Source organism: Panthera onca, chromosome A2 (assembly GCF_046562875.1).
Source record: "Panthera onca isolate mPanOnc1 chromosome A2, mPanOnc1 haplotype 2, whole genome shotgun sequence".
Classification (NCBI taxonomy): Eukaryota; Metazoa; Chordata; class Mammalia; order Carnivora; family Felidae; genus Panthera; species Panthera onca.
Window position 1 is genome coordinate 81,468,655 of NC_138340.1, and position 25,077 is coordinate 81,493,731.

The following is a 25,077-nucleotide window of genomic DNA, read 5'->3' on the forward strand; positions in this document are numbered from 1 at the left end:
GGTTACATGCAACTGTATGGTGTATTATAAAGACATATACACAAAAATGAGAGACCTAATTCTCCTTGTTGAAAAAAAAATTCCCTCCTCTCCTTTGTCTCAGAGCTTTACTTTAGAAAACTTGTAATTTTAAGTACTTTATCCTCTCTTTGAAATGTATACATATCCTTCAGAAGCCTAACCAGGGATTCTGTCAACTTTATGAGCCAGGAATGTCTTCCTCAAGGACCTGAAAGCCATCTCTTTGAAATGTAAACGTCAGGGGAGCTAGTACCCTTATCTCCCAGTTTCTGAGGGAGGGTAGGGGCCTTGCTCCTTAGTCACGAAGATGGAATTTGTTTTCCTCTGGGTAAAGCCAATTAGCTAACATAACTGGCCACCTCAATTACCAGATAGAGTGAAGATGCCCCATGTATGACAAAGAATGCTGTCAAGCCCTCTCACTTGAGGACGAGTTACTTATCCTGAAAACATGTAAGTATTGTGTTTTCAGCTTTGCAGTCGCTTAGAAGATTGCCCGTGATGTGCGTCACATCTTGGTTTAATGCTTATTCAATAATAAATGTTTTCTTTTTTCCTCAACTACCTTTGTGGAGAGAATTTCCGTGTTGGAGGATTTTGGTCTTAATTATATTTTCCTAACGGTAACGTGTCTCAATGCAAAATTCCGGAGTATGTTTTTGCTCACACAAAGCTCTTCCCTTGATTTAATTGACTACAATATTTTATTTGAAAAATCACTTTTATGTTAGCTTTCTAAAAATGGTTTCTGGGCTCATGTGCATTTTTTAAATACTCACTGGAAAGATGCCACACAAAAAAGGCATGAATTAGGAAAATATTTCAAATGTAAGACATAAGTGCATAAAAAATGAAAAAATGTGTATGGTGATGATCTGACAGTTCCCTGGGACAACAGCAAACTCTGAAAATGCCTAGGAAGCAGCTTTTCCCTTTTTAGGGGGAGGGAACGATATTCCTGTAGAGTCCAAAACTAAACAATTTTTATCAACATTTTGAAAACATCTGGTTGTGTTTTGGCAAGCTGTGGTAGCTATCAGTTCTGAATCCATATGTATTTAATTCTGCTGGAGTGTGGGTAATTAGCAAATATCAAATATGTAACACGAAATAAGACAACAAAACTCTTTTTCCCCCTCCAGGAGTAAAAAGGAAATCTAAACATAGATTTTAGTTGACGTGGACTAACCCTAGAATTCACTGGTCAACTTTGATTTCAAACATTTTGCTGCTATTTCAAACATTTTCTCATTACGGTTTTTTGTTTGTCTATTTATTTATTTTTGAGGGAGGGAGGGAAGGAGGAAGAGAGAGAGAGAGAGAGAGAGAGAGAGAGAGAGAGAGAGAGAGAGAGAAGTCTTAAGTAGGCTCCACGCCCAGCACAGAGCCCAACATGGGGCTCCATCTCATAGCCAAGAGATCATGACCTGAGCTGAAATCAAGATTTGGATGCTTAACCCAACTGAGCCACCCAGAACCCCTTAATATTGTTTTAAAATACTTAGGGTATATAATGTCCATATTTTGGATTTGGGAAATGTGCTCTAATACCAGTATCATGAACCATTTTCATATCATTTGTTCTCAGACAAAATGCATAATTTCCCCTAAAAAGAATTTTTTCTACTTTGGTGCAAAAGCAATAGCCTGGGGGCTGGGGAGGAGCAAAACGTCAGCCAGTATAATGACAGCTTTGAAGACACTGCATTTTCCCCCCTATTTGCCAACACTCTGTAAGTCAATGATCTCACAATTTACTTTCCTTGAAACAAGTCAGCCCTTTAGACTGAAAGCATGTGAAAACATTCCTAGATTTTATTTTGAAAGTGCTATAGTTTTTACTTAAACCATATGTATTCAGGCATTTGGGAAAGCTGGTTTTCATTTGTTTCTCAAAGGAGATAAATCCTTAATAGGGTGTCTTCTTTCTCTCTTTTGCAATAAAGTCTGGCATTTTATGAGATTGTTATTTCATGCCTTTTAAAACCAGTAAATCACTAGGTGGCTCAGTTGGTTAAGTGCCCAACTCTTGATATCGGCTTTGAGTGTGGAACCTGCTTGGGGTTATCTCTCTCCCTCTCTCTCTTTCTGCCTTTCCTCTGCTTGCTCCCTCTCAAAATAAATAAACATTAAACGACCCCAGTAAATCTCATTGCATTTGTATACCTGCTAACATAAGTAGTTAACAGAGTTTACTTTGGCACTGTTTCATCTCATAGGTCCTGAAATATAGAAGGTCTTTTATTTTAGAAACTTCTTTAGGCTATTTTGACTTATTGAAGTGTGGAGATTTTTTTGTTGTTGTTCCAGAAGACATACCAAGAAAGTGGCTGGCATTTGGCAGGTGCTCAACACATATTTGTTAATGTAGAAAATACCTTCCTGGGACTGAATTGAACAAAGGAGAAAACAAGAATACTATTGCTGGTAACAAGAGTTCACCTTGTGAGTCAGCAAGGAAAACACATTGGGTAAACAAGTTCAGGAGGCTTCAGGAGATCTCAAGGATGGTAAAGGAATCCTTGCAATTATGGGAACTTCATAGTTGATGAGGGAAAAATATCACTCGAAGTAAAACAAACCCACGTTGCATTATTATCTGTCTCTACACTGTTTTTTCATTTTACTCTAGTTTTCTTTATACACTGGTTCCATTACAATTAAAATATTGTTGGACCATTACTCACTACTTTAATAAATTTAACTTAGGCCATTAGAATAACAAACATTTCAGTCTCTTTTAGAGATAACTCTAAAACTCGATTGCACTGATACTCTGGATACGTGAAAGCCCAGGGACCTGTGACAAGGCATGCTTGTCTTGCAATTCTTTGGTTCTCTTGCAGCAAGAGAGGGTCTCCATCTCCAGATTCTTCACCCTGTGGCCTGGCTTTGTGGAGACTGGCTATCAGTCACTGATCTCCACACTAACATGATCATCACTTCATTTGGGAGAAGGATGTCTTTGTTGTATTCTTATTCACTGTGAAATGAAAATGACTTTTGACCTCATGATTTAAAGACACCCCCAAGTCTATACAGGCTAAGGTATAAGTGTAGCATAATGCTGTTCCTTTGGGAAATTTTTAAATTATGACTTTTTTTTTTTTTTTTTTTTTTGAGAATGCAAGTGTGAGCAGGGAACAGGCAGAGAGAGGGAGAGAGAATAATCTCAAGCAGTCTCCAAGCTCAGTGCAGAGCCTGATGCAGGGCTCGATCCCACAATCCTGGAATCATGACTTGAGCCAAAATCAAGTGTTGGATGCTCAACCGAATGAGTCACCCAGACACCCCTTAAATTATGATTTCTCAATATTTTAAAAGATGTTACAAATACTAAAATATGCCTTTGCAGCTCCAGAACATTCATTCTCAATTTGTACTTCTACAATGTTAAAATCCTACTGTTCTATTAATGGCATTATCATTAAGCAAAGCAGAAGTAACAACTGAATTGAAAACATTTATAACATTAACATTATATTATTAATAGTATCAATAATCATTTTTATAGACTGGAGTTTTCATATTGAAGCAGCACTATGAAGGCATGTGTGTTATGTATGTCCCAAATCTGATCAATATTGCAGTAATTCTCAGTTCTTTCCAAATCCAGTGTGTTTACTTAACATGCTCATTTTCGCCAGAGGCTTTATTATTAGCAAATGGAGAAGAGATTTGAGGGATGGAAACGAAAATTAATCTGGATCTGGGATTAGATAAAATACATCTGGCTCTGGCTTGAACACATTTTATATGAATTTATGAGCTTGGTACTTAGCAGATTGTTTCAAGTTTACTTTAAACAAATTGGAACTTCATGAATAGCAAAGAAAATGCCAAATCTGAATTTCCCTTTAAAAGTCACTACATGTTTAAGATATTATTGACCACATATTCTTATTTTTTAAATCCATTCTACAAAACACTTATTTGGACCAACTGAATAACTGTTGCTTAGTAATATACAGTATTTTATCCTTCATAAAGCAACATTTTGGTAAATATTTCTGAGTGCCAAACAAATTCTGATTTAGACATCATGTTTAATTTAAAATTTTCATTATATAGGTTTTTCAAAACTAAATTGTACTTACCATACATGTTGCCATAAAGGGGGAAAAAAAACCCCAGAGAATACTCATCACCCATTTAAAGGGCTACTCTGTGGAACTTACCAGGATCTATGAATTCAATGCCATTGCTGCTGAGGTTTAATTTTTTTAGCTCATGAACATCTTCAAACTCCTTGGGTCGAAGCTGGTTGATTTTATTGTATGACAAGTCAAGTTTAACAATGTCTGGAGGGATGTTGTTTGGAACTTTCTTCAGCTCTGGAAAAATTAATAACATTCTGGTTATCGAGGTTTCCTCCCATGCCATCTTCTTAGTTACTGTTCCACCTGTGGTTGAAGGGTCAACTCTTAAAGCTAAAGGGGAAAGGGATCATCTAAAGCTAAAGAACATTGGTATGAATGAGATATAGAATGTGCTAACTCCAACAAAGCCTCCTGGACCAGGTGCGTCAGGCTTAGAGGAATGGATAGCACTCCTTGCTGAGCTGTTCAGAGAAATGTCCTAGACATGGCGGTGGGGCTCACTCCTGGCTGTCCATTAGAAGCACCTGGGAAGCTTTAGGGGGAAAAAAGCTAAAAGGAAGTGAAATCAATCAAACCACGCTATGTGTGTCCCTTCCAATCCTTTCCCATCTGCTCAAGGAAGGAATTTTCACTATTAACTGCTGCCCCTGGGTTGTGTTTTCATTTCATTCCTCTCCTTCGATTTTTTCTGCTAACAAAAAGTGCTCAGGTCTCTCTACCCTTAAAAAATTAACAAAAAGCTTTTGACCTTGATCTTATGGCTCCTTTCCCTGGATGCTAAAATTTGAGGAAGCGTAGTCCTGACCTGCTGCCCCCGCTTCTTCCTCAGCATGTATTCCCTGAATCCTTGTGACTTAGTTTATATTCCAGCACTCCTAGACTCCCAGACACCTCAGGAACAACAACACTATTACTGTTACTACTACTAGAGAAGAAGCCTCTGGAAGAGGAGTCCAGGTTATCTTTCACAGGTTAATAGGAAATCAAGGTTCACCTAATTTGTCTCTATTTACATTTCTCTTTAAATTATGCTTTAAAAAATATAGTGTTATTTTTAAAAATATTTTAATGTTTATTTATTTTGGGGGGATGGGAGAGAGAGACAGAACGTGAGCAGAAGAGGGGCAGAGGAAGAGGGAGACAGAATCCAAAGCAGGTTCCAGGTTTTGAGCTGTCAGCAGAGTCTGACACAGGGCTCGAACCCATGGACCAGGAGATCATGACCTGAGCCAAAGTTGGACACTTAATCGACTGAGCCACTCAGGAGTTCCTAAAAAATATAGTGTTATTTTATATTTTAGTGTAATATTTGCCCTCTTAATCATTGGAAAAATAGTCTAAGGAGGTTTTATTTAATTTTAAGTAGGGCAAGTGAGAAATGTGAAGAGACACAAGCCTGTTTCCACAAAAGAAAACTAGAAGTAATAAAATGTCCAGATTAACTGATAACTGAGAAATAGCATGACCCAAAGGCTTTGTGAATAAAATTTGTTGAATTGGGTACAGAAAATAAGCTTATAAAAGGTGGTATCCATTTATCCATGATAATATTTTTGGAACAGGATAATTGAATTGCTGACAATTTCTTCAAAATACTAAAAAAAAAAACCAAAACCCCAAAACTCTGGTATTTATGACTTCTTAGCCCATAGTATATTTATTTTCATGAAGATTCAGGTTTATTTTTTCCCCTTTAAAACCCCAAATCCATGGTCTTAAATGGAATGGAATTGGTAAATCCTTCTTTAGTATCCCTGTTACTGTTAAATTTGCTTTCTCGTCTCGATGGGATCTTAGTATCTTGGTATCTATGTGCAGGAAGTGTTCTGTATGTTCTAACAAGTATTAAGTGACAAGAACCCTATGGGCTAAGTATGATTATTCTCATTTTACAGATGAGGGAGCTGAGGCACAATTTGCCTGTAGTTATAGTCCTAGGATTTAAATACACATGCTAGCTTCAGAATATATGCTTCTAACCACTCTGCTCCTGGTACTTTTCTGTTTCTTTCATGCCATTCCATCTGCCTTTGAATCCTCAAGCCTGGCACAGGGTAAAGTTGGAGTGGGGGAGGAACTGAGGTGGAGTCAATACACTGGGTGGCCATGAGACCTTCCTAGCTCTGTATTTAAAATGATGTCTCCTGTTTTCAGTTTAGCAATAACAAATACTCCTGCTTTTCCTCAATGGTAAGTTATCACCATCAGATGTAGTATACATTTTACTGATTGTTTTCATTTTTGTCCCCTCCCCACCATAGAAGCTTCATGGTGGAGGCTTAGGACGATGCCTAATATATCCTAAACAAATGATATGTATCAGACAGCTTCTGAAAAGGCACTCCATGTTCTTCTCTACTAACACGTATGCCCTTGTGTAAACACCTCCTTTGAATATGGCCTGAACCCATGACTTGCTTCCAAAAATAGAATGCAGCAAATGTCAGTGGATGCCACTTCCACAATCAGGTTACAAGAGATTATGACTTTTATTTTGCCAGCAGATTCTCTTCTGCTCACTTTGATAAAGTAAGCTGTCATTTTGGAGAGGCCCACGTGGCAAGGAATGTAGCCTCTGGCAAATAGCCAGCAAAGAACTCAGGTCCTCAGTCCAACAACCCTTGAGGAACTGAATTCTGCCAATGGCCACATGAGCTTGGAAGAGGAGCCTTTCCCAGTTGAGTCTTCAGATGGGACCAGAGACGTGAGTCCTGGTGAACACACTGACTGCAGCCTTGTGAAGGATCTGCAAGCAGAGGACTCAGCTGAGCCATGTCTGGTTTCCTGACCCACAGAAACTGTGAGATAATGAATGTGTGTTGTATCAAGCCACTAAGTATTGGGGTAGTTCATCACAGATAATACATTGTAAATAAGAGCTCATGAAACATTGAGTTTGATGATTTCAGGATACTGAGCACTTTTGTAATAAAAATCCTTTTAAAATATGGAGCGATCAGGGCACCTGGGTGGCTCAGTCAATTAAGTGTCCGACTTCAGCTCAGGTCATGATCTCGTGGTCTGAGTTTGAGCCCCACATTGGGCTCTGTGCTGACAGCTCAGAGTCTGGAGCCTGGTTCGGATTCTCTGTCTCCCTCTCTCTGCCCCTCTCCTGCTCACGCCTCTGTCTCTCTCTTTCTCTCCAAACTAAATAAATGCTAAAAAAAATTTTTTTTTAATAAAAATAAAAAAATATGGAGTGATCTTATTTTTGTCTTTTGGTAAGGCACTATTCTGTTTGACTTAGAATTATGTCTGCCAATATAATTGAAAGGTGAAAGATTTTAAGTCTTGAACTTATAATGTTCCAACAGTGAGGTATTCCTCCCTTTAGGATCATCAAGACCCCAAGTGAAGAGCTATATTCTCTCTGGGGTCCTACATTTAAACAAGTAAATGGAGATCCCAGCAATAATTAAAAACCATGGAGACAACGGAGGACAAATCAAAGAAATAATTTGTGGACATTATAGTGTTTGGAATAATTATTGAAAATGGCTGTGGCATCTTCTTAGCAAGATTTTAAAAGCAGAATAGAGTTTTATTTCAAAATACCCAAGATCCTACCTCTTCTCAGTTCCTCCATTGCTACCACATTGGTCTAAGTCAACATCAGCTCTTGTCTGGATTATCCCCAAAGTGTCCTAAGCCCATGTTAAACTGTCAAAACATAAATACAACCATGTCAATTCCCCAGATGGCTTCTAATCCACCAGATGTTCCCATCTTACTATGAATAAAAGCTCAAGTCCTCATTAAGGTCCTATAAGGCCATTAAGAACTGTAGATCTTCATTGCCACCACAGGCAGTATCTCCTAGGTTTTGGAAAGCAGGCTGTTTATCAGGATTTGCTTGCTGAATCCACATCTGTTGGGTTGGACATGGGGTGGATGACAGAGACCTCCCAAGCAACCCCTGTGGGACAAGCTGAAGTGGGTAAACCACAAATAAATGGGTAGAAAAAATAGTTTATGAGAACTCCCTGAAACTCAGTGTAAGCAGTATGACAGGGCCTGTGGATGCTGGAAAGGGACTATGAATTGCAGAACCAACTTTGGCATTGTCAGCAGTAAAAATAGGGTAAAAATAGGATCCACAAGTAAACCAGGATATACAACCCAAAGCCTTTGCTAGTATGGCTTAGAAAAACCATGGAAAAATCTTATTTGTTGTACTGACGAGTAAAAACAATTCTTTAGTTCTTTTATCTTAAACTTGAATGAAAATTGCAAATAGTGATGTAAAATAATGTAAAATGATAAAGATTATAGCCACAAGTCAAATTTGGTCAATGTCCCTATTTCTAGACCAGGCACCACATTGTTATTTGCTGCTACCTAAAATTCTTGGTAAACACTCAAAACATACCTCATCTACTCTATCGTCACCCTTGACAAACCTTACCATTCCCCAACCAAAATTTGCTGAGTCTGAGGAGTGAACTGGGAAAATTTCTCCATGTAATTTCCCATTTAGTGGGTTAGCTTTTTTTAATTAATTAATTAATTAGAGAGAGCACGCACAAGTTGGGGAGGGACAGAGAGAGAGAGGGAGAGATAGAATCCCAAGCAGGCTCCACACTGTCAGTGTGGAGTCTGATTTGGAGTTCAAACCCACAAACTGTGAGATCATGACCTGAGCTGAAATCAAGAGTTGGTCACCCAACTGACTATGCTCCCAGGCGCCCCTTAGTGGGATTGCAATATCTTAGTTGTCAGTAATATCAGAACTACTCTGAAGGCTCGGTGGTAGTAGGCAAAGAGGCATAAATAACCCTGATTTTGCAAATAAAAAATTATTAATCATTGTTAAACTAGCGATGAAATTAACTTCAAAGGCAGCTGAGAGTACCTTACCTGCATAATACCCCCCAGTCCAAATCTCAGAAGTAAAATGAATCCTTAGAAATTGTAAATGATTCTGGTAAACATAAAGCTAAAAATGCAGTTTTCAATTCTTTCATGTCTTTTTGGCAAATACATTTACCTCAATGTGGCATAAACATGCCTTTCAACTAATTTCACATTTATTCCCTTTGGAAGACTACATTTTGTTGGCAAAGTGCCTGTCCCCCAGTGAATAAAGCTATTATTTCTTTTTCGTGCCGTCCAACGTTTAAAGCAAAATTAGTGATTTTTGAGGTCTGTGTGGTCAAACTGGCACATATTAGGTGCCCTATGCACACCATCTGACTCATCATCTGTCAGCTGGGAAAGGCACAACTTCTGAGTTAGGGTAATCTGTATTTGGGTTTTCTGTGTGTGCTCATGTACATGGTATATCATACAGAGCCTAAGAGGAGAATCAGTAGGGGTGCCTGGGTGACTCAGTTGCTTGAGTGTCTGACTTCGGCTCAGATCATGATTTCACGGTGTGTGGGTTTGAGCCCCACATCGGGCTCTGTGCTGACAGCTCAGAGCCTGAAGCCTGCTTCAGATTCTGTGTCTCCCCCTCTCTCTACCCCTTCCCCGCTCTCACTCTGTCCCTCTCTCTCAAAAATAAACATTTTTTAAAAATTAAAAAAAAAAAAAGAGGAGAATCAGTACTGGGAGAAAGCACCCAGAAAGCTTTTATACATTTTTCTTGGTTGATGTACCTGGAATCATGAAGGAAGAGATGACATTGCATGGTGGTCAATGGCTTGGGACTGCCTGTGGGACCTTAGAAGGGCAACTTACCTTCTCTACACCTCAGGTTCCTCCTTTGTGAGGGTAGTAATAGTGCTCTTTGAAGGCTGAATAGTAAATTACGTAATGCATGTAAACCTCTATGTCTTAGGCACACAGAGCCTTTAGCAGACAGCTTATATTCACTAACACCACTGCTGGTTCCACCTTGGACAGCATGTTTTGGGCTTCTTTAGATTCTACATAGTATCTAACACGTAGAGCATAAGCAAAAGTATTACTACTCTTTGGCAGGGAGCTAGAGATGAATTGCTGAACATTCTTAGTATTTGACATTTGTTATCTATTTATAGAATGGAATAAGGAAAATTACAGATTAAATACAGATTGTCATACTTGAATTCTAGCCATGATTTTTAATTCTATGTATTTTTATTTTTAAAGGTTGCTTAAATTACTGCCTTTGCAAGAGCAAAGAAGGCAGCACAGTTATTATCATCAGTCTAAAGCGCATAGCCCTGTTCCAGGCAGTACCTGAGAGTACAGGGGGTGTCAGAGACAAGACCATGGCTTTTACAAAAAATAAACTATCAACTGATTCATAAATTTATATCAATAATAGTGAAGGCAATTTATATGTATGATATTAAAAGACAAAATTGCCCTTCATTTTGTAATATAAATGGCATATGCTCTCCTTTGTGTAGTCATTAACGTTTGGAGGAACTTGAATTGTCCTTTCATGTATGAGTCAGTATCATTATATATACAGTGTGTATTGTTTCCAGTAAATAGGTGTATTTTAACACAAGGGGGATGAGTTTACGAGGCATATCTGGAAGGTCGTGTTTAGACAACAATAAGTTGAGGAAAGAAAACAGAAAATACTTCTGTTTTTATAAGTTGATGTTTGCCAAAAGAAAATGAGACAAAAATATCATGGGAAAAAAGACAAAGGCAGAAATAGGCTCATTGTGGGGGGGTTGAATGGCCCAAGAGCAGTAAAGCAGTAAAAATGGCAGATATTTCCTAACACGTTATCTATTCTTAAATTACAGTGCAGTCTAGCTGTAGAAGTCTTTGATTTTGTGTTGATGGCATTTTTCTCAGATAATCAATGAACTTAACTGTGCATACTTAACTTGATCACCTGATGCAACAAGTGCAAATTATCTTTAGCTTGAGGGGAGAGCCTCAGCTTTATCAAGTAATTTTTCTAACCCAAGTCTAGGATTAGTAGCTTTGTGTTAGTTTTTTAAATATGTAATTTAAGTTTTAAAAAAAATTTTAATGCTTTTTTAGTTTTGAGAGAGAGAGAGACACAGAGCACGACCAGGGGAGGGGCAGAAAGAGGGAGACACAGAATCCGAAGCAGGCTCCAGGCTCCAAACTCTCAGCACAGAGCCTGACACAGGGATCAAACTCATGAATAGTGAGATCATAACCTGAACTGAAGTCAGAAGCTTAACTGACTGAGCCATCTACGGGCCCCGGGTCTATTTTTTTTTTTAATGCTTATTAAAGAGAGAGAGAGAGAAAGAGAGAGAGAGAGGAAGACAGAGAAACCCAAGCAGGCTCCATGCTGTCAGCACAGAGCCTGACCCGGGGATCGAACTCACAAACCGTGAGATCATGACCTGAGCCGAAGTCAGACGCTCTACCGACTGAGCCACCCAGGCACCCCTGTAATTTAAGTTTTTAATCTAAGCATCACAAAGGCATTGCTAATAAGACATGTTCTTCAGCATGAAAACTAAGTAGTCACTGTAACAAGGTCAGGGAAATTTCACCCAATCTGGCTGCAGAGAAACTGCATATACTGACTTTTCTAGAATTCTTTAATCTTTCCATTGGTGAGGCAGCTGTTTGCTTGAATGTGATCAAAGAAGATGGCATGATCAGGCAGACCAACCTTCAAACCTTGGCTTTGGGGCTTACCTGTGAGACCTCAACCAAGTCACTGAACCTCGCTAAGCTTCATTTTTCCCAGCTGTAAATGGGGATAGTGCTACCTTACTGGAAGCTATGCAGAACATGTGTGTGGAGTGCCTGGAGAATAGGTTTTCAATTAATGAACAGTTGCTCTCCAGTTCAGAGGATCCTGGCATGGCATCTCCCTGGTCATGACACTGTAATTGTTCTACTATGGCACCAAATTATACACGTCTCACAGGGTGTTGTAGTAAGCAAAACTTTCCATGTCACATGGCTGTGCTTTGCTCTCACCAGGTGCCACTTATGGAGTCTGGGACAGAGAGGCAAGGCTTGTGCACTTCTTGGCTGATAAATGAACAAATTTTCTCCTGGTTCAGGTTGCCTGCCTCTTCAGTGTCAACACATTCCTGCTTCTGGTTCCCTGGAAAGGAGTCAGGGTCTCTATGTTGCTTTTAACCTTCTCTTTCTGTTCTTAAAGAAACAAGACAAAGCAAAACCTCCTAAAATAAGTGGAAGGAATGACATCCTGCTTTGATGTGACCCTGATCCTGTGACATCTAGCTTTAACTGAATTTTGTGAATAAGTCATTAATCCATGCCAGAAATGAAACAGACACTGTCCTGTGGCTGGTTATCCTTGGGTAGACTAGCAGTTCCCAGACCACACTTTGAGAATGTCTTCACTAACCTGTCAAGAGCATTACTAAAGTTTCCCACTTTCTTATTTCATGAATTAATCCTGTATGTGCCCCATGCAGCACCACACCAAAACTGTGTGGGATGTAAAACTCAGCAGTGATTTTTCAGGAAGTAGGTAATATTCTGGAAAGCTTTTCTTAGCTTCATACTTCTTGGATTAAATATTTTCAGCTTAGTTCTTTCAATACTTTTAGGTTTTATTTTGGGGAACTTGGGAACAATGAAGATATAGGATGTTAGCAAGCATTTAGCAAGCATTGAGACCAGGGGTGCTTGGGTGGCTCAGTCAGTTGAGTATCTGACTCCTTGATTATGGCTCAGGTTGTGATCCCAGGGTCATGGAATCGAGCCCCACATTGGGCTCTGCACTGAGTATGGAGCCTGCTTGGGATTCTCTCTTTCTCTCTCTCAAAACAAACAAAAAACCTTGAGGCCAAATTCTGAGAAGTACAGACGCGCCATTACATCCCACATAGCCTCCCTCTCACAGTGTTCTCACCTGTTCCCTTCCACACATGATTTTCCTGGAGGTAATTTCCCCACAGACGCACACTATGTTTTCGCTTTAAGTCACATTATATAGATAGCATTTGGACTTGTCTTTATACCCACTGGTCTGCCTAAATTATACCACATTGTGATTTAAGATAAAGGGGATTCTTGACAGCCACAGGTTTTATTAGCAAACAAGAGTAGTGCCCAACTGGCTGCTCTTCCTGAGCATAACTCCTACCCTCCTCTACTGTCCCCCAAAACCCCGTGTTGAGTCTGAACCCTAGAAAAGCTTGCAGTAAATTCCATTGTCACCGGGAAAAGATTTCTGGTGGAAGTGACACCAGAAATCCCAAGGCACGGTGGAGTGTAGGGAGGGTGATAAGATTCAGAGCATTTTTAATCGTCCACGAAAATGAAAAACTAAGAAACTTACAAACCTTTCCGTTTGCAGTCCAGCGTTTGTATGGGAAACACGTAATTGTAGCAAAGAGTCGAGTCCACCTCGGGCTTGATGACTGGGGGTCTCCCTGACACTTGGGGTTTCGGGTCTAATTGTTCCCTTTCTTCTTCATTGCATAACTGTTCAGATTTTAACTGCCGCAGCTTTTTGTTTTTTAGATCTTGTGGCCTTTCGCACTTGGCATAGTTCCCCAAATTCCGGTTTCTTGGAATCTGCAACATTGAAATAAGCGTTTCCATCTCACAAGTACAGTGCCAGGGGTTGTCATAGAGACGCAGGTAGCTCAGGAGAGGCGTATAAATGAACACTTCCTCTGTCAAGACTTTGATTTGGTTGTGCTGCAGGAGGAGAGTAGTAAGTTTATTTAAACCAAAGAAAGCCTCACTCTCAATTTTGGAGATCTCGTTCTGCTGCAGATCCAGGCTTTTCAGCCTCTTAAACTTGGAGAACATCTTGTTCTTCAGTATGCGGATCTTGTTCCTTGCTAACAGCATATGCAGCAAATCCTGAGGCCAGTCAGGCAGCACGTAAACTAGTTTTCTTTCTTGACAATCTAAGTACTTCTCGTGAAGATACGTGTACACTTCGCAGGGGAGGCCTGGCGCGTAGCGTTTGACGGGGTTGGAGCCTCTCCTGCTCCCACCCGCCCGGCCATGATTCATTCGGCTTCTCGAGCCCCCAGGGCTGGCCTTGCGGAGCTCCGCGGCTTTACAAAAGAAGAGCAGAATTACCACCGTAACCACGCGCATCCTGACATTCAGCTGGCCCCAATTACTTGGGGTGACAGAGGGAACGATGAAAGTATTCCTTTGAAATGCAAGCTTGGGTAATCTTAACTAATGCAATTCGGAACGATGAGACCCAGCTGAGGTTCGATGGAGTCCCTAGGTTGCAAGAGAAAAACATCTCTGAAGAACCACTGTGAACATTGTGTTATTAACAGATAGTAGCAGCTTTTTAAAAAACATTCATTTTCTTTATATATATATATTTTATTGCGGTATAAATGACATATAACATTATATTTGTTCCAGGTGTGTGACATAATGACTCAATATTTGTATATATTGTGAAATGATCACCACAATAAATTTTTTGTTTTTCTCTTAAGCAAAGACATTGCAATTAATAAAGGAACATCCTGAACAGTGGTTGAGTGCACCCTCCCACTTGTCTGGTTTAGTGGCCAAGGGTTTGGCCCCTGAGTTTCAATGAAGACTCTCCTGCTTGCTTAACTATATGACGTCAGGCTAGTTATTTAACCTCAACTTCAGAATCTGTAAAATGGGGCTGATGTAGGGTGCCTGGGTGGTTCAGTCAGTTACACCTCTGTTGATTTTGGCTCAGGTCATGATCTCATGGTTCGTGAGTTCGAGCCCCACATCGAGCTTTTCACTGCTGGTGGTGTGGAGCCTGCTTGGGATTCTCTCTCTGCCCCTCCCCTGCTCACACTCTCTATCTCAAAATAAATAAACAAACTTAAAAAAAAATGGGGCTGAGGATACCTCGTCGTATTGCTAGGAGAATGCAACGGGCTCATGCACGTAAGACACTTCACAGTACCTGGTCCAGGAGAAGTACTCTACTGTTCAGGGCTTAGCGTTATGAAAACTGAAACATGTAATGTATCAGCACATCAGATTCAAGAAATGAAAGGGATACTTCCATCAGCCTTGAGATGGGCAAAAAAAAAAAGTAGGTCCCAACAGCTGTTCTCCTGAGCTTGTTTTTTCTTTCCTGTACTGTCTCCCAATCACCAACCATATTGAATGTGAGATACAGAAATGCTCAAAGTAAACAGCACTGTCCTTGGCAAGTCTTGCACATCTTGGTTCAAATGTCACCTGAGCAAAGCCTTCTATGACCACTCTGTGTCAAGTGGCATCTCTTCCCACTTGCTAGCCACTCCCTATGTTCTTTTTTGTTTTATTTTTCTCCACAGCACTAATCACCACCTGTCAAAGTAGATATTTTACTTCTTGTGTTTACTGTCAGTCTCCCCCAGTGAGGATGTGAACTCCCTAAAGGCAGGGACCTTTGTCTGTTTTGTTCACTTGCTGTACTTCTAGCACCTGTAGAGTTTCTGGCATATAACAGGTTCTTTGTTTTTTCTTAATTTTTTTAAAATGTTTTATTTTATTTTTGAGAGAGAGGGAGAGACAGAGTGTGAGTGGGGGAGGGGAAGGGGCATGGAGAGAGGGAGACACAGAATCCAAAGTAGGTTCCAGGCTCTGAGTTGTCAGCACAGAGCCGAACGGGGCTCGAACCCACAAACCATGAGATCATGACCTGAGCCGAAGTCAGTCACTTAACTGACTGAGCCACCCAGGTGCCCCCACATAACAGGTTCTTGATAATATTTGTTAAATGCATGACTTACTCTCAGGTAAATATTCTCTAAAAATATTAATATCATAAATTTAGTTATTGCATTGTTTGGGGAATCTATTTTCTTCCTTAACGAGTATTACTGATGACTTCCAAGATCTGTACATTTTAAAGAATTATTTTCACTTTTAAATTCTGAAAGTGGTTTTGGTTTGCATTCATTACTTAGGACACAGTCCATTCTTGGCAAAGGAAGAAATGTTCAAAATCGATTTATAATTAATAACATTTCTGTTGTTATTATTGTGGGGCTAAGTGGTTATGAGCAGCAGATGTGTTTTCTATTCATTGTAGCAGTGTGGATGCCAGGATATTTGGAGTTTTCCTGCTCGATGAGGGTCTCCTCCACCTAGAATGACTTTCCCCTCTTTGTCTCAAGTGTTCCTCTCCTTTACTGTTTTGTGTCCTCTCCCCTAGATGCTTGTTTTCTGTCTCAGATTTGGAGTTGTACTTTCTGTCGGTCTAGCCCCAGAGTGCTGATTGTAGAACACTTTGCTACCCAGCTCTTTGTGGACATGTGTCCTCTTCCCTGTGACACCGTAAGCTGTACAGTTGCCCCTGGTCCTAGAGCAAATCAGACACTTGGCCTTTCTGGTCCCCCATTTCTCTGCAATTCATTATAAATTGTATGTAGATCTAATCTAAACAAATCCTAAACATTTTATTAATTATTACGCATGCTGAATTATTTACAATATGCATGCTGAGGTAGGAGGGGGATGTGTCCTTATGCCTATAGCTTCCTTCAAAATGCATAAAAAATAAGATGGATTGAAAGATAGAAAGATGGATATGTAGGTGAAGAAGTGATAACACAAATATCGTGCAATAGAAATAGAATCTTGGTAGTGGGTATATTCATTGTACAAATCTTCAAGTCTTTCCACTTTTCTGTGTTTGAAAAATTTTACAATAAAATAATAAAAGAAAACAAAATCCCCAAAATGAGCAAAAAGCCATGCCACAAAATAAGCAGGTTGGTTTTCTTCCAAGCTCTAAGTATATACTGTTTTTCCCAGAGTAGTACTTTTCTTTTTTCCCCTTCCTTCTGTAATCCTCAAGCAATAATAAACATGTGTATATATTTTAATTTTAAAGCCAGAAGGAATCGATTTTTTGGGAAAAGGAACCATATACTTAGAACAAGTTACATGCCAAGATTTTTGTTTTCTAATGAATACATTGCATTGAATGTAGGATGGAAAAAATTTAAGTTTAAACATTTGTACTATGTTGTTTAGTAATGTTTAACTTGTTTGATTTAGGCCTCTGTAGAAATTTGCAAGAGCTGAATGTCTCTGACTGCCCAACACTCACAGTGAGTATATGAAGTTTATTTTACTGTTATTTATATAGATTCAGACTTGCTATATTGGAGTGCCAATACACAGAGATTTTGCCAAAATGCATGCCTGTCTGCTCATTTAGGATCAAATGTGTAAAAAAAGCAAACTATGTTAAACATTGGCAAGAAATGTTATCCCATTTGTATAATGCTATTTATTATTCATCCTGTAGCTATATGCCCAAGGTTGGAGTCTCTGGAAAGTGGAAACTATTCAACAATTACATAAAAATGAACTATATTTATATTTAAGGCCATGTGTGTCTGAGACAGAAAAAACTGGGTCCCAGTAGAGACAATAGGCTCATTTTAGTGGTCTTCACGGCTATCAGGTGTGTGCCAAAGAAGACAGAAATGAACATGTAACCCAGGGCAGCTCCTTCCTGGCCTTCTTTCCAAGCTTTTCTTTCACATGCAATCTGTCTTCCACCCTGTGAGCACATACACTTTCTAAAAGGAAGATCTGATTATTTCACTCCCATTTTCCATAATTTATACACACATTCGTCACCTACACTGTTGATAAAGTCAAAGCTCTTTAACATTACTCTACCTCAAACACCCTCTGTACTCTTGGCTTTGCCTCCTTTTCCAGCCTCATCTTACTCCAATCCCCGCATTCACATTAAGCTGCAGCAACCATGCACTGCTATGCTTTCTTTGCTGCATGAGCCAAGCTGCTCTTTGCTGTTTCACTTTTGCTCAGCCTGTGTTCTTGGCATGGAATGCCCTTTCGCTTTGTCCTCAGGTGTTGTTATCCTCTTTGTCAGGCTTGAAGGCCTACTTTCGGTACTGCTTGCTTTATCAAGACATCACTGACTCCCAGGGCTGGGTTCGTTGCAGCTCCTCTGCAACTCTACTCCTCTACTCCTCTGCTACTCTAATAGCCCTAATCACAGTGTTTCTGCCTCCTTCAGTAGCCTAAGGGGCCCAAAGCACAGGAGATGTGTCTTATTTTTTGTGGTAGTCATAGCACATAGCACAGATCTTGGCATGGTAAACACTCTATACATTTGTTTAATGAATGGAGTTGTGTGGAGTCACCTAGCAGGTAATGGACAACATGGCACAGAACTTGAGATTCCATCTTGGGTTGACATGTTCGTATGCTTAGTTAACATCACAAAAGTGAATATGGTCAGCCTAGAGAGAGAAAGAAGGCATGAGAAGATGATTTAGGAGTAAAACTTGGGGCGTTGCTGACTTTTAGAAGTAGACAGAGAAGAAATAGCAAAGAATCTCCAGAAAGAACAGTGGGAGAAGCAGGGTGAAAACAGAAAGGTCTGACTGTGTCATGCCTCATTAAGCAGCAACTCCAGAGTGACATCCACACCCTTGACTCCTCCTTGCTACCTCCCAGCATCATCATTATTGTCCTTTCTTTCAAATTTCTGTTTCATTCGGTGGATATTTTTAGTACCTACTACATTAAAGATGTATTTATTTTTATATATAAAGATATACAGGGAGTTTATATGCTATAAAATACAGGTGTTAGAGGGAATTTAAAATGAATCAAGTTTCAGTTCCTGTCCTCAGGGAGCTTCAGTTCTGCACTTGAATAACAGATCACAGTCTTGAAATATGGCTTTGTAATAGGAAAGTCAAAACAATGCCATCTGGATTGAATTTGAATTTGTGAACATCAAAGTCTTTCCCAGTTTTGGAGTCTAATACTATACAGGGCTGATAATTTTATCCAGCTACATTTTACTATTGTTTTTCGCTTTGAGACATAGACTGGGGAGACAGGTTTACATTTAAGGAGCCATGTAACATCCTTTCAGAAAACTTTATTTCTAAGAAACTTGACTTATGAATATATTACACTCAGAAAGATTTGAGTGCATTGTGAACAAATTCAGAAACCATTTTGCAATAAGGATACTCAAACAGTTTTTGAGTTTATGTGCTCAAGTGTTTGGGGATTGAAACTTGAGTTCTTTTAAACACTGAGAATAGGATTCATCTGAAATTTTTTGGATATCCAAGCTCTGCCAGACAGGAAAATCCAGTAAATGGTTTGCCTCCATATCTTAAAGGAAAAATCAAATTCCTCTATGGTGCAGAAGACATACTTTATCTTGCTCTTCCTGGCCCCACATTTTCATCTTCTCTGTGGCTACCTCTCTAAGGTTGGGTGTAGAAACCAGCTTTCTATCCTCTCCTTGCCCAACTCATTTGCATTTTTGCCAGAGACTTTCAACAGGTGTACAATCACTTTGATATTTGATTGGTACCATGAACATTTTTGAAGATAGATTTTGTTTATATTAAAGTACAATGCCGCTCGTTATGGTTATTCTCTCCATACCTCTGGGAAACTTGTACGGCATACTTTTGTTTTTAAACCAATCCATGTATATCTAAATCATACATTTTAGTTTGGAGTGTCTAGAAAAATCACTGGCAGCTTGAATGCAGTGGCAAGAATACAGTGCCCTTGTACTCATGCCATGTACTTGTACCTTTCCCTACAGCAGAACTACAGCTTTTACAACTGCATGATTTTGTTATTTTAATATCCTTGACTCTGGGAAATAGCTAGGAATACAATGTTAAACACTGATGATCCCACTGAAAATAAGCCTTTGCCATCCTTAGTGGTATTGGAGGTGGCCATACTGAACATGCAGAATTCTTTCCCAAACCATATCCCCTAGTCAAGTGACGATTTACCTCTTCCTGCAATGGCCTATTCCAATGGCCTATTTCCAGGACGGATGTGCCACAAATATTTAGAATGAGCTGACCTTGTCGGTGTCCCTAGGGAGACGCATCAACCATAATTAAATAAATAAAAACCATGCTGCTACTTACTCATACTAAAGCATTTTATAAGTAGTTACCCATATGGGAAGGAGTTCATTGCAATGAAAGCTTGCAAGTGATCTGGTCTTGTAAATGCCAAGATAGGGCTCAGGCTTGAAATCACTATTTGTTTTGCTGTCTCATTCATGTCATAGTGGAATTGTACCCTGGTACCCCAGTTTCAGCTCTCTGGGGGAGGGTTTCTTGAATCTTTGAGAGTGTTGCCCACAATACCCTCAACACTGAACTTCACGTTCAACATGTATGTAGCCTATATTTTACTTCAGGCCATCTCAAACTTACCATAAATTTGGTGAGGATCTGTTCAGCTGTTTTAATAATTCAGTAATAGAACCACAAAAACTTAATTATACATACACACACATACACACACATTTCTTTAAATCTATATGTGTAAATATGGAGTCACTTTTAATGAAGTCCAGTTGAGAACATTTACTATTCCTGTCTTTCAGAATGATTTTAGTGAGCTTAAAAATAGATCAGGATTTAATTACTTTCATGCATCTGAAGAGTCAGGAGCGTTTGACACTCTGACACTTAAGCTCAAATTTCCCGTCAGAGTTGAACTTGCAAGGGTTCAAATTTTAACGAAGTGTCACTGTGATCAAATGGGACTTGATTTCCAAAGAAAGGGAAGGGGAGAGAGTAATGAAGCTTCAAACAAAACCATCACCTTCTATTTAATTTGACTTACAACCAATATCAAAGAATTGAAGAGACCAAGCCTTGCATGGTATTTTTGGAGCAGGGAGATAGATAGTAGAGAGATCATGGGGAAATAACAGAGCCTGTTAGACTTTTAAAAAAAATTTTTTTAAATGTTTATTTATTTTTGAGAGAGAGAGAGAGAGAGAGAGAGAGAGAGATTGAGAGACAAACAGAGCACTAGTGGGGAAGGGGCAGAGAGAGAGGGAGACACAGAATCTGAAGCATGCTCCAGGCTCCAAGCTGTCAGCACAGAGCCCCATGCGGGGCTCAAACCCATGAACTGTGAGATCATGACCTGAGCCAAAGTTGGATGCTTCACTGACTGAGTCATTCAGGCATCCCCTGTTAGACTTTGATAAGATTCTTCCCTCTGTTTTTATGCAGGATGAATCAATGAGATACATCTCTGAAGGCTGTCCTGGAGTCCTGTACCTCAATCTATCTAACACAATTATCACCAACAGGACCATGAGACTGCTGCCGAGGTAATGTTTGTGTTATAGGTGTTATACTGAAAATAGTGATGCTCCTCCAGGTTCTGGCTTGTTCCAGCACTCCCCACCATCTAACCATCTAGCACCCCACCATCATGGCACCACTAATCTAGTAACAGGACTGCTGCTTTCAAGTCCCCAACCTGGTGCTTATTCTCTCCCTCCTGGGCGGGCCCAGATTAAATAACTGGTCCTCTGCTTGGCCAACATTTCTGTGTCACTCTTATAGCAATGTGCCCAGTAGCTTGAGTTAGGCTCTGCCAGTCTCTTTCTGGTCCTCCTTCCTGGGCAATGGAGCCTGGCTTCTAAATTCCAGTCCCATGTCTGGACTTCTTGACAACAGAACACCAGTGCCCTCCTTTCTTTGACCTTGAACACTGTGATCCCATATTCCCTGTTGCCATGCTCTGGTTACCTGTTGGGACTTCCACCACCTCCAGGAAATCTGATACGAGTTGTGTTTTGATCTATGGGCTGAATACAAATGTTGCATCTCCTCAGCTAGTGCTTCGTTGGAGGAGAAGGGACAGAAGACTACAAGACATCACCAAAAGTTGACAGGATATTCAAATTTTATGTCATTCAATTATTTATTTTCACCAAGGAAATACTAATCAGGAAGAGAAGATAATCATATTGGGAGAGATTCAAAACATTTTTTTCAAACTATTGCGAAAGAATAAATTATTTTTGAGAATATAACTTTTTGAGATTCTTTGAAAAATAACAGCAAAGCATTTGAAAAAGCTAGAGAAAATTCTAGGTGGTTATTTTCCTTATCTTCTGTCTCTGATCATTTTCTAGAAATGTGTAAGCCTAAAAAAAGTGGTAACATATTTTCTGTTTATCCCATTAATTGAGTTTCCACATTTTAGTCAAGTCTGTTTAGTCAAATCTATCAAATTTTTCCTTTGAAATTTTTTCTGATACTTTTAAACTTTTAAATAAAGGTTTTCTTCCTTCCAGGTGTTTGATGTCATTTATTATTTTTTTCTTGTATGATTTGTTTTTACTTAAATCTATAATCAATCTAGAATTTATTTTGGTAGATAAATGAGGCAACAATGTAATAGGGTTCAGCAAACTATGACTTGTGTGGTCCAAAGCCTGACTTAATGTAGTCCATGAGCTAAGAATATTTTTTACACTTTCAGAGTTGTTAAGGGGTGCCTGGGTGGCTCATTTGGTTAAGCTTCTGACTCTTGGTTTTAATTAAATTTTAATTTTAATTTCTCATTATATTTTCCAAATGGTCATTTTTGGACTTGGGTACAAGGTACAAGTGTCCTTTTAATGTTTTCATTTGTAAGATTTAATTGATTTCTTTCATTTGTAAGATTTAATATGAAATTACCTCTGAATAAGAATATAGGCAAAGCTTGTAAGATTTAATAAGTATTGTTCTCATTTTGTAAACTGTTGCACGTTTATTTTCATCTTTGACCCAATAATTATTTAGAAGAGAATTTTTGGTTCCAAGTAGTTGAAGTTTCTTTGATTAGGCTTCTGGTTTTAATTTCTAATTTTGTACACTGTGGTCAAGAAATGTGGGCTGAATTATTTCTACCTTTTGGAATTTATTGAGATTTCTTGGTGGACCAGTTTATATAATTAATTTTAGTAAATTAATTATATAATTATTGGATAATTTTAGTAAATCATCCATGAATGCTTAAAACAAGAGAGTATTTTTTAGGGAACAAAATTTCTACGTGTGTGTATATATGTATGAATTCTTGATATTTCATAGTATAATAGTGATACATTGGTTGTCTTTTAGAATCAAGCTTCTTTATTTTGATATTTTTATTTTATATATAAAGATTAATAAGTAGCAGGTTTCAATATAGATTATAGCATTTATTCACATAAAATTACATTCTTTATTCTGGTTGATGTTTCTTTGCCTCAGATTCTTTTTTATCTGCTATTAATATAGTCATCTTTATTTTCTTTTGCTTATGGTTTTTTGGAATAACTTTATGTATCCCTGTGTTTTTAATCTTTATGTTGGTGTATTTTAGGTTTTCCTTTTATATGAAGCACATAGCTAACTTCTATTTTAAAATTTTTCATTCTGCCTTTTTAAGAGGATAGTTTACAAGTAATATTTCCTTTCAAAATTGAGTGTATGGTTTTATTTTTATGATCTTGCTTTGTTTTTGATTTTTTATGTTACTATACTGTATTCATTGTTTCTGCCTTTTGCTATATAAACTATATTGTTTACTTTTATAATCTTAATGTATTTCAGAGGTATGTGCACATTCTGTTCTGTATTCTAACTAGTGGCTATGTGTATGTTTTTTTTAAAAAAACATGTTTTTAATATGCATTTTTTCAGTTATCAAAGTTGTGACGGAACAATGACGTTGGTTAGAGATCTAATACTCTTTCATTCTCCCTTGAACTTGATGCTTCTCTACTTCCACCCCCTTGTCCATAAACACATATTATTTGTGATTTTTGGTAATCATCTAACTTACTTTTAATATTGATTTTTCATGTTTGTGCTCAATATTGTGATGATATTTATGATTATGGAGTCCTACCTCTAAGTTTGTCATTCACTGATGGTCCATTTGTTCCACAATTTCCTTAATCTTTATTTCTGACTTTGATTCATCTCATGATGACTGGACATATAGTTTTAAAACCTCTTTATTGAGAAAGATAAACAAGTGTTAGATTTTTAGCCATTGCTTTCTGAAAATGACTTTCTTTTGTCTTGAAGGGTGAACAACAACCTCTCTTGGTGTATAGCTCTTGAATTATGTCCCTTACTTTATTCTTAAAAACCTACAAATATTGCCACATAATCTTTGGTATTTCAGGTTAAAGAGAAGTGTAAAGCTAGCTTGATTTTTTTTGTTGTTGTTGTTCCTTTGTTGGAAACCTATTTTTCTGCCAATATGCTTGCAAGAATTTCCTTTTTACTGAGAAATTTAAAACATTATCCGAGGTTAATTCTTTCAATTAACTTTTCCTGGAACATAGTAAACCTTTTGAATATTAAAACTTAGATCTTTTCTCAGGCAAGGAAGGCATTTTCCTTTTTTTTTTTTAATTTTTTTTTTAACGTTTATTTATTTTTGAGACAGGAAGAGACAGAGCATGAACAGGGGAGGGTCAGAGAGAGGGAGACACAGAATATGAAGCAGGCTCCAGGCTCTGAACTGTCAGCACAGAGCCCGACACGGGGCTAGAACTCATGGACCGCAAGATCATGACCTGAGCCGAAGTCGGCCGCCTAACTGACTGAGCCACCCAGGCGCCCCGGCATTTTCCTTTTTAATGCTTCTATTCCATTTGTTCAGGTTTTGTCTTAAGAATCCTGTTTTATTCTCAGATAGAATTTTTATTCCTGTCCTTCAAAGCTGTCATCTTCTCTTTCATCATTTTTATCTCTGTATACATTTCCTCAGCATACTGCATTCTCCACATCAGTAGTTCTCAAAGTGTGTTCCAAGGATAGCTGGGTTCCAATAAATGTTTAATAACTAGTTTGGGTAGGGGTTAAGGGGATGTTCTGATTTATAAGATTTACTGATTTCTGTGATGTAAATACTACCACCATGATCAATTTTAAGCTACCAACATGATGTCACTGAATGTGGAGTTGGAAAGAAATGCTAATAGTTGGCTCTCATGGGCTGGTGCAAGCCAGCTCCAGTGATGCTACTGTGGAGGGTCCTGACCCTTTCAGGAATTCTAAAAGGTGCTCTAGTCCTGCAATATAGAATATCACTCAGTACTTTTCTTTAGGAATTCCATAGGGAGATGTATATGCATATGTATATATGTACATGTATGAGTGTGTGTGTGTATATATGTATATATATACAGAGAGAGATAACATATATGCTTGTGTGTGGTGTGTGTATATATATATATATATATAGAGAGAGAGAGAGAGAGAACATGTATGCTTGTGTGTGTGTGTGTGTGTGTGTGTGTGTACAGAAAAAG

At 38.6% G+C, this 25,077-nt stretch overlaps 2 protein-coding genes across 3 annotated transcripts in view; one reads left to right on the top strand and one right to left on the bottom strand.

Annotated features, from left to right (window-relative positions):
• The window catches only part of FBXL13 (F-box and leucine rich repeat protein 13), a 210,341-nt gene that overhangs the window by 99,604 nt on the left and 85,660 nt on the right, over nucleotides 1-25,077 (top strand). For both annotated transcript variants that reach the window (XM_078442538.2, XM_078442539.2), the window contains 2 exons: nucleotides 16,992-17,044; nucleotides 20,999-21,099. In XM_078442538.2, coding sequence (XP_078298664.2) covers nucleotides 16,992-17,044; nucleotides 20,999-21,099 — 154 coding nt within the window. The remainder of the gene's footprint in view (nucleotides 1-16,991; nucleotides 17,045-20,998; nucleotides 21,100-25,077) is intronic.
• The window catches only part of LRRC17 (leucine rich repeat containing 17), a 31,460-nt gene that overhangs the window by 768 nt on the left and 5,615 nt on the right, over nucleotides 1-25,077 (bottom strand). Inside the window, exons 2-3 of the mRNA XM_060632309.3 lie at nucleotides 13,316-14,222; nucleotides 4,200-4,355 (exon numbers count right to left, since the gene is read on the bottom strand). Of these exons, the coding sequence (XP_060488292.1) occupies nucleotides 4,200-4,355; nucleotides 13,316-14,087 (928 nt within the window). The 5' untranslated portion in view covers nucleotides 14,088-14,222. The remainder of the gene's footprint in view (nucleotides 1-4,199; nucleotides 4,356-13,315; nucleotides 14,223-25,077) is intronic.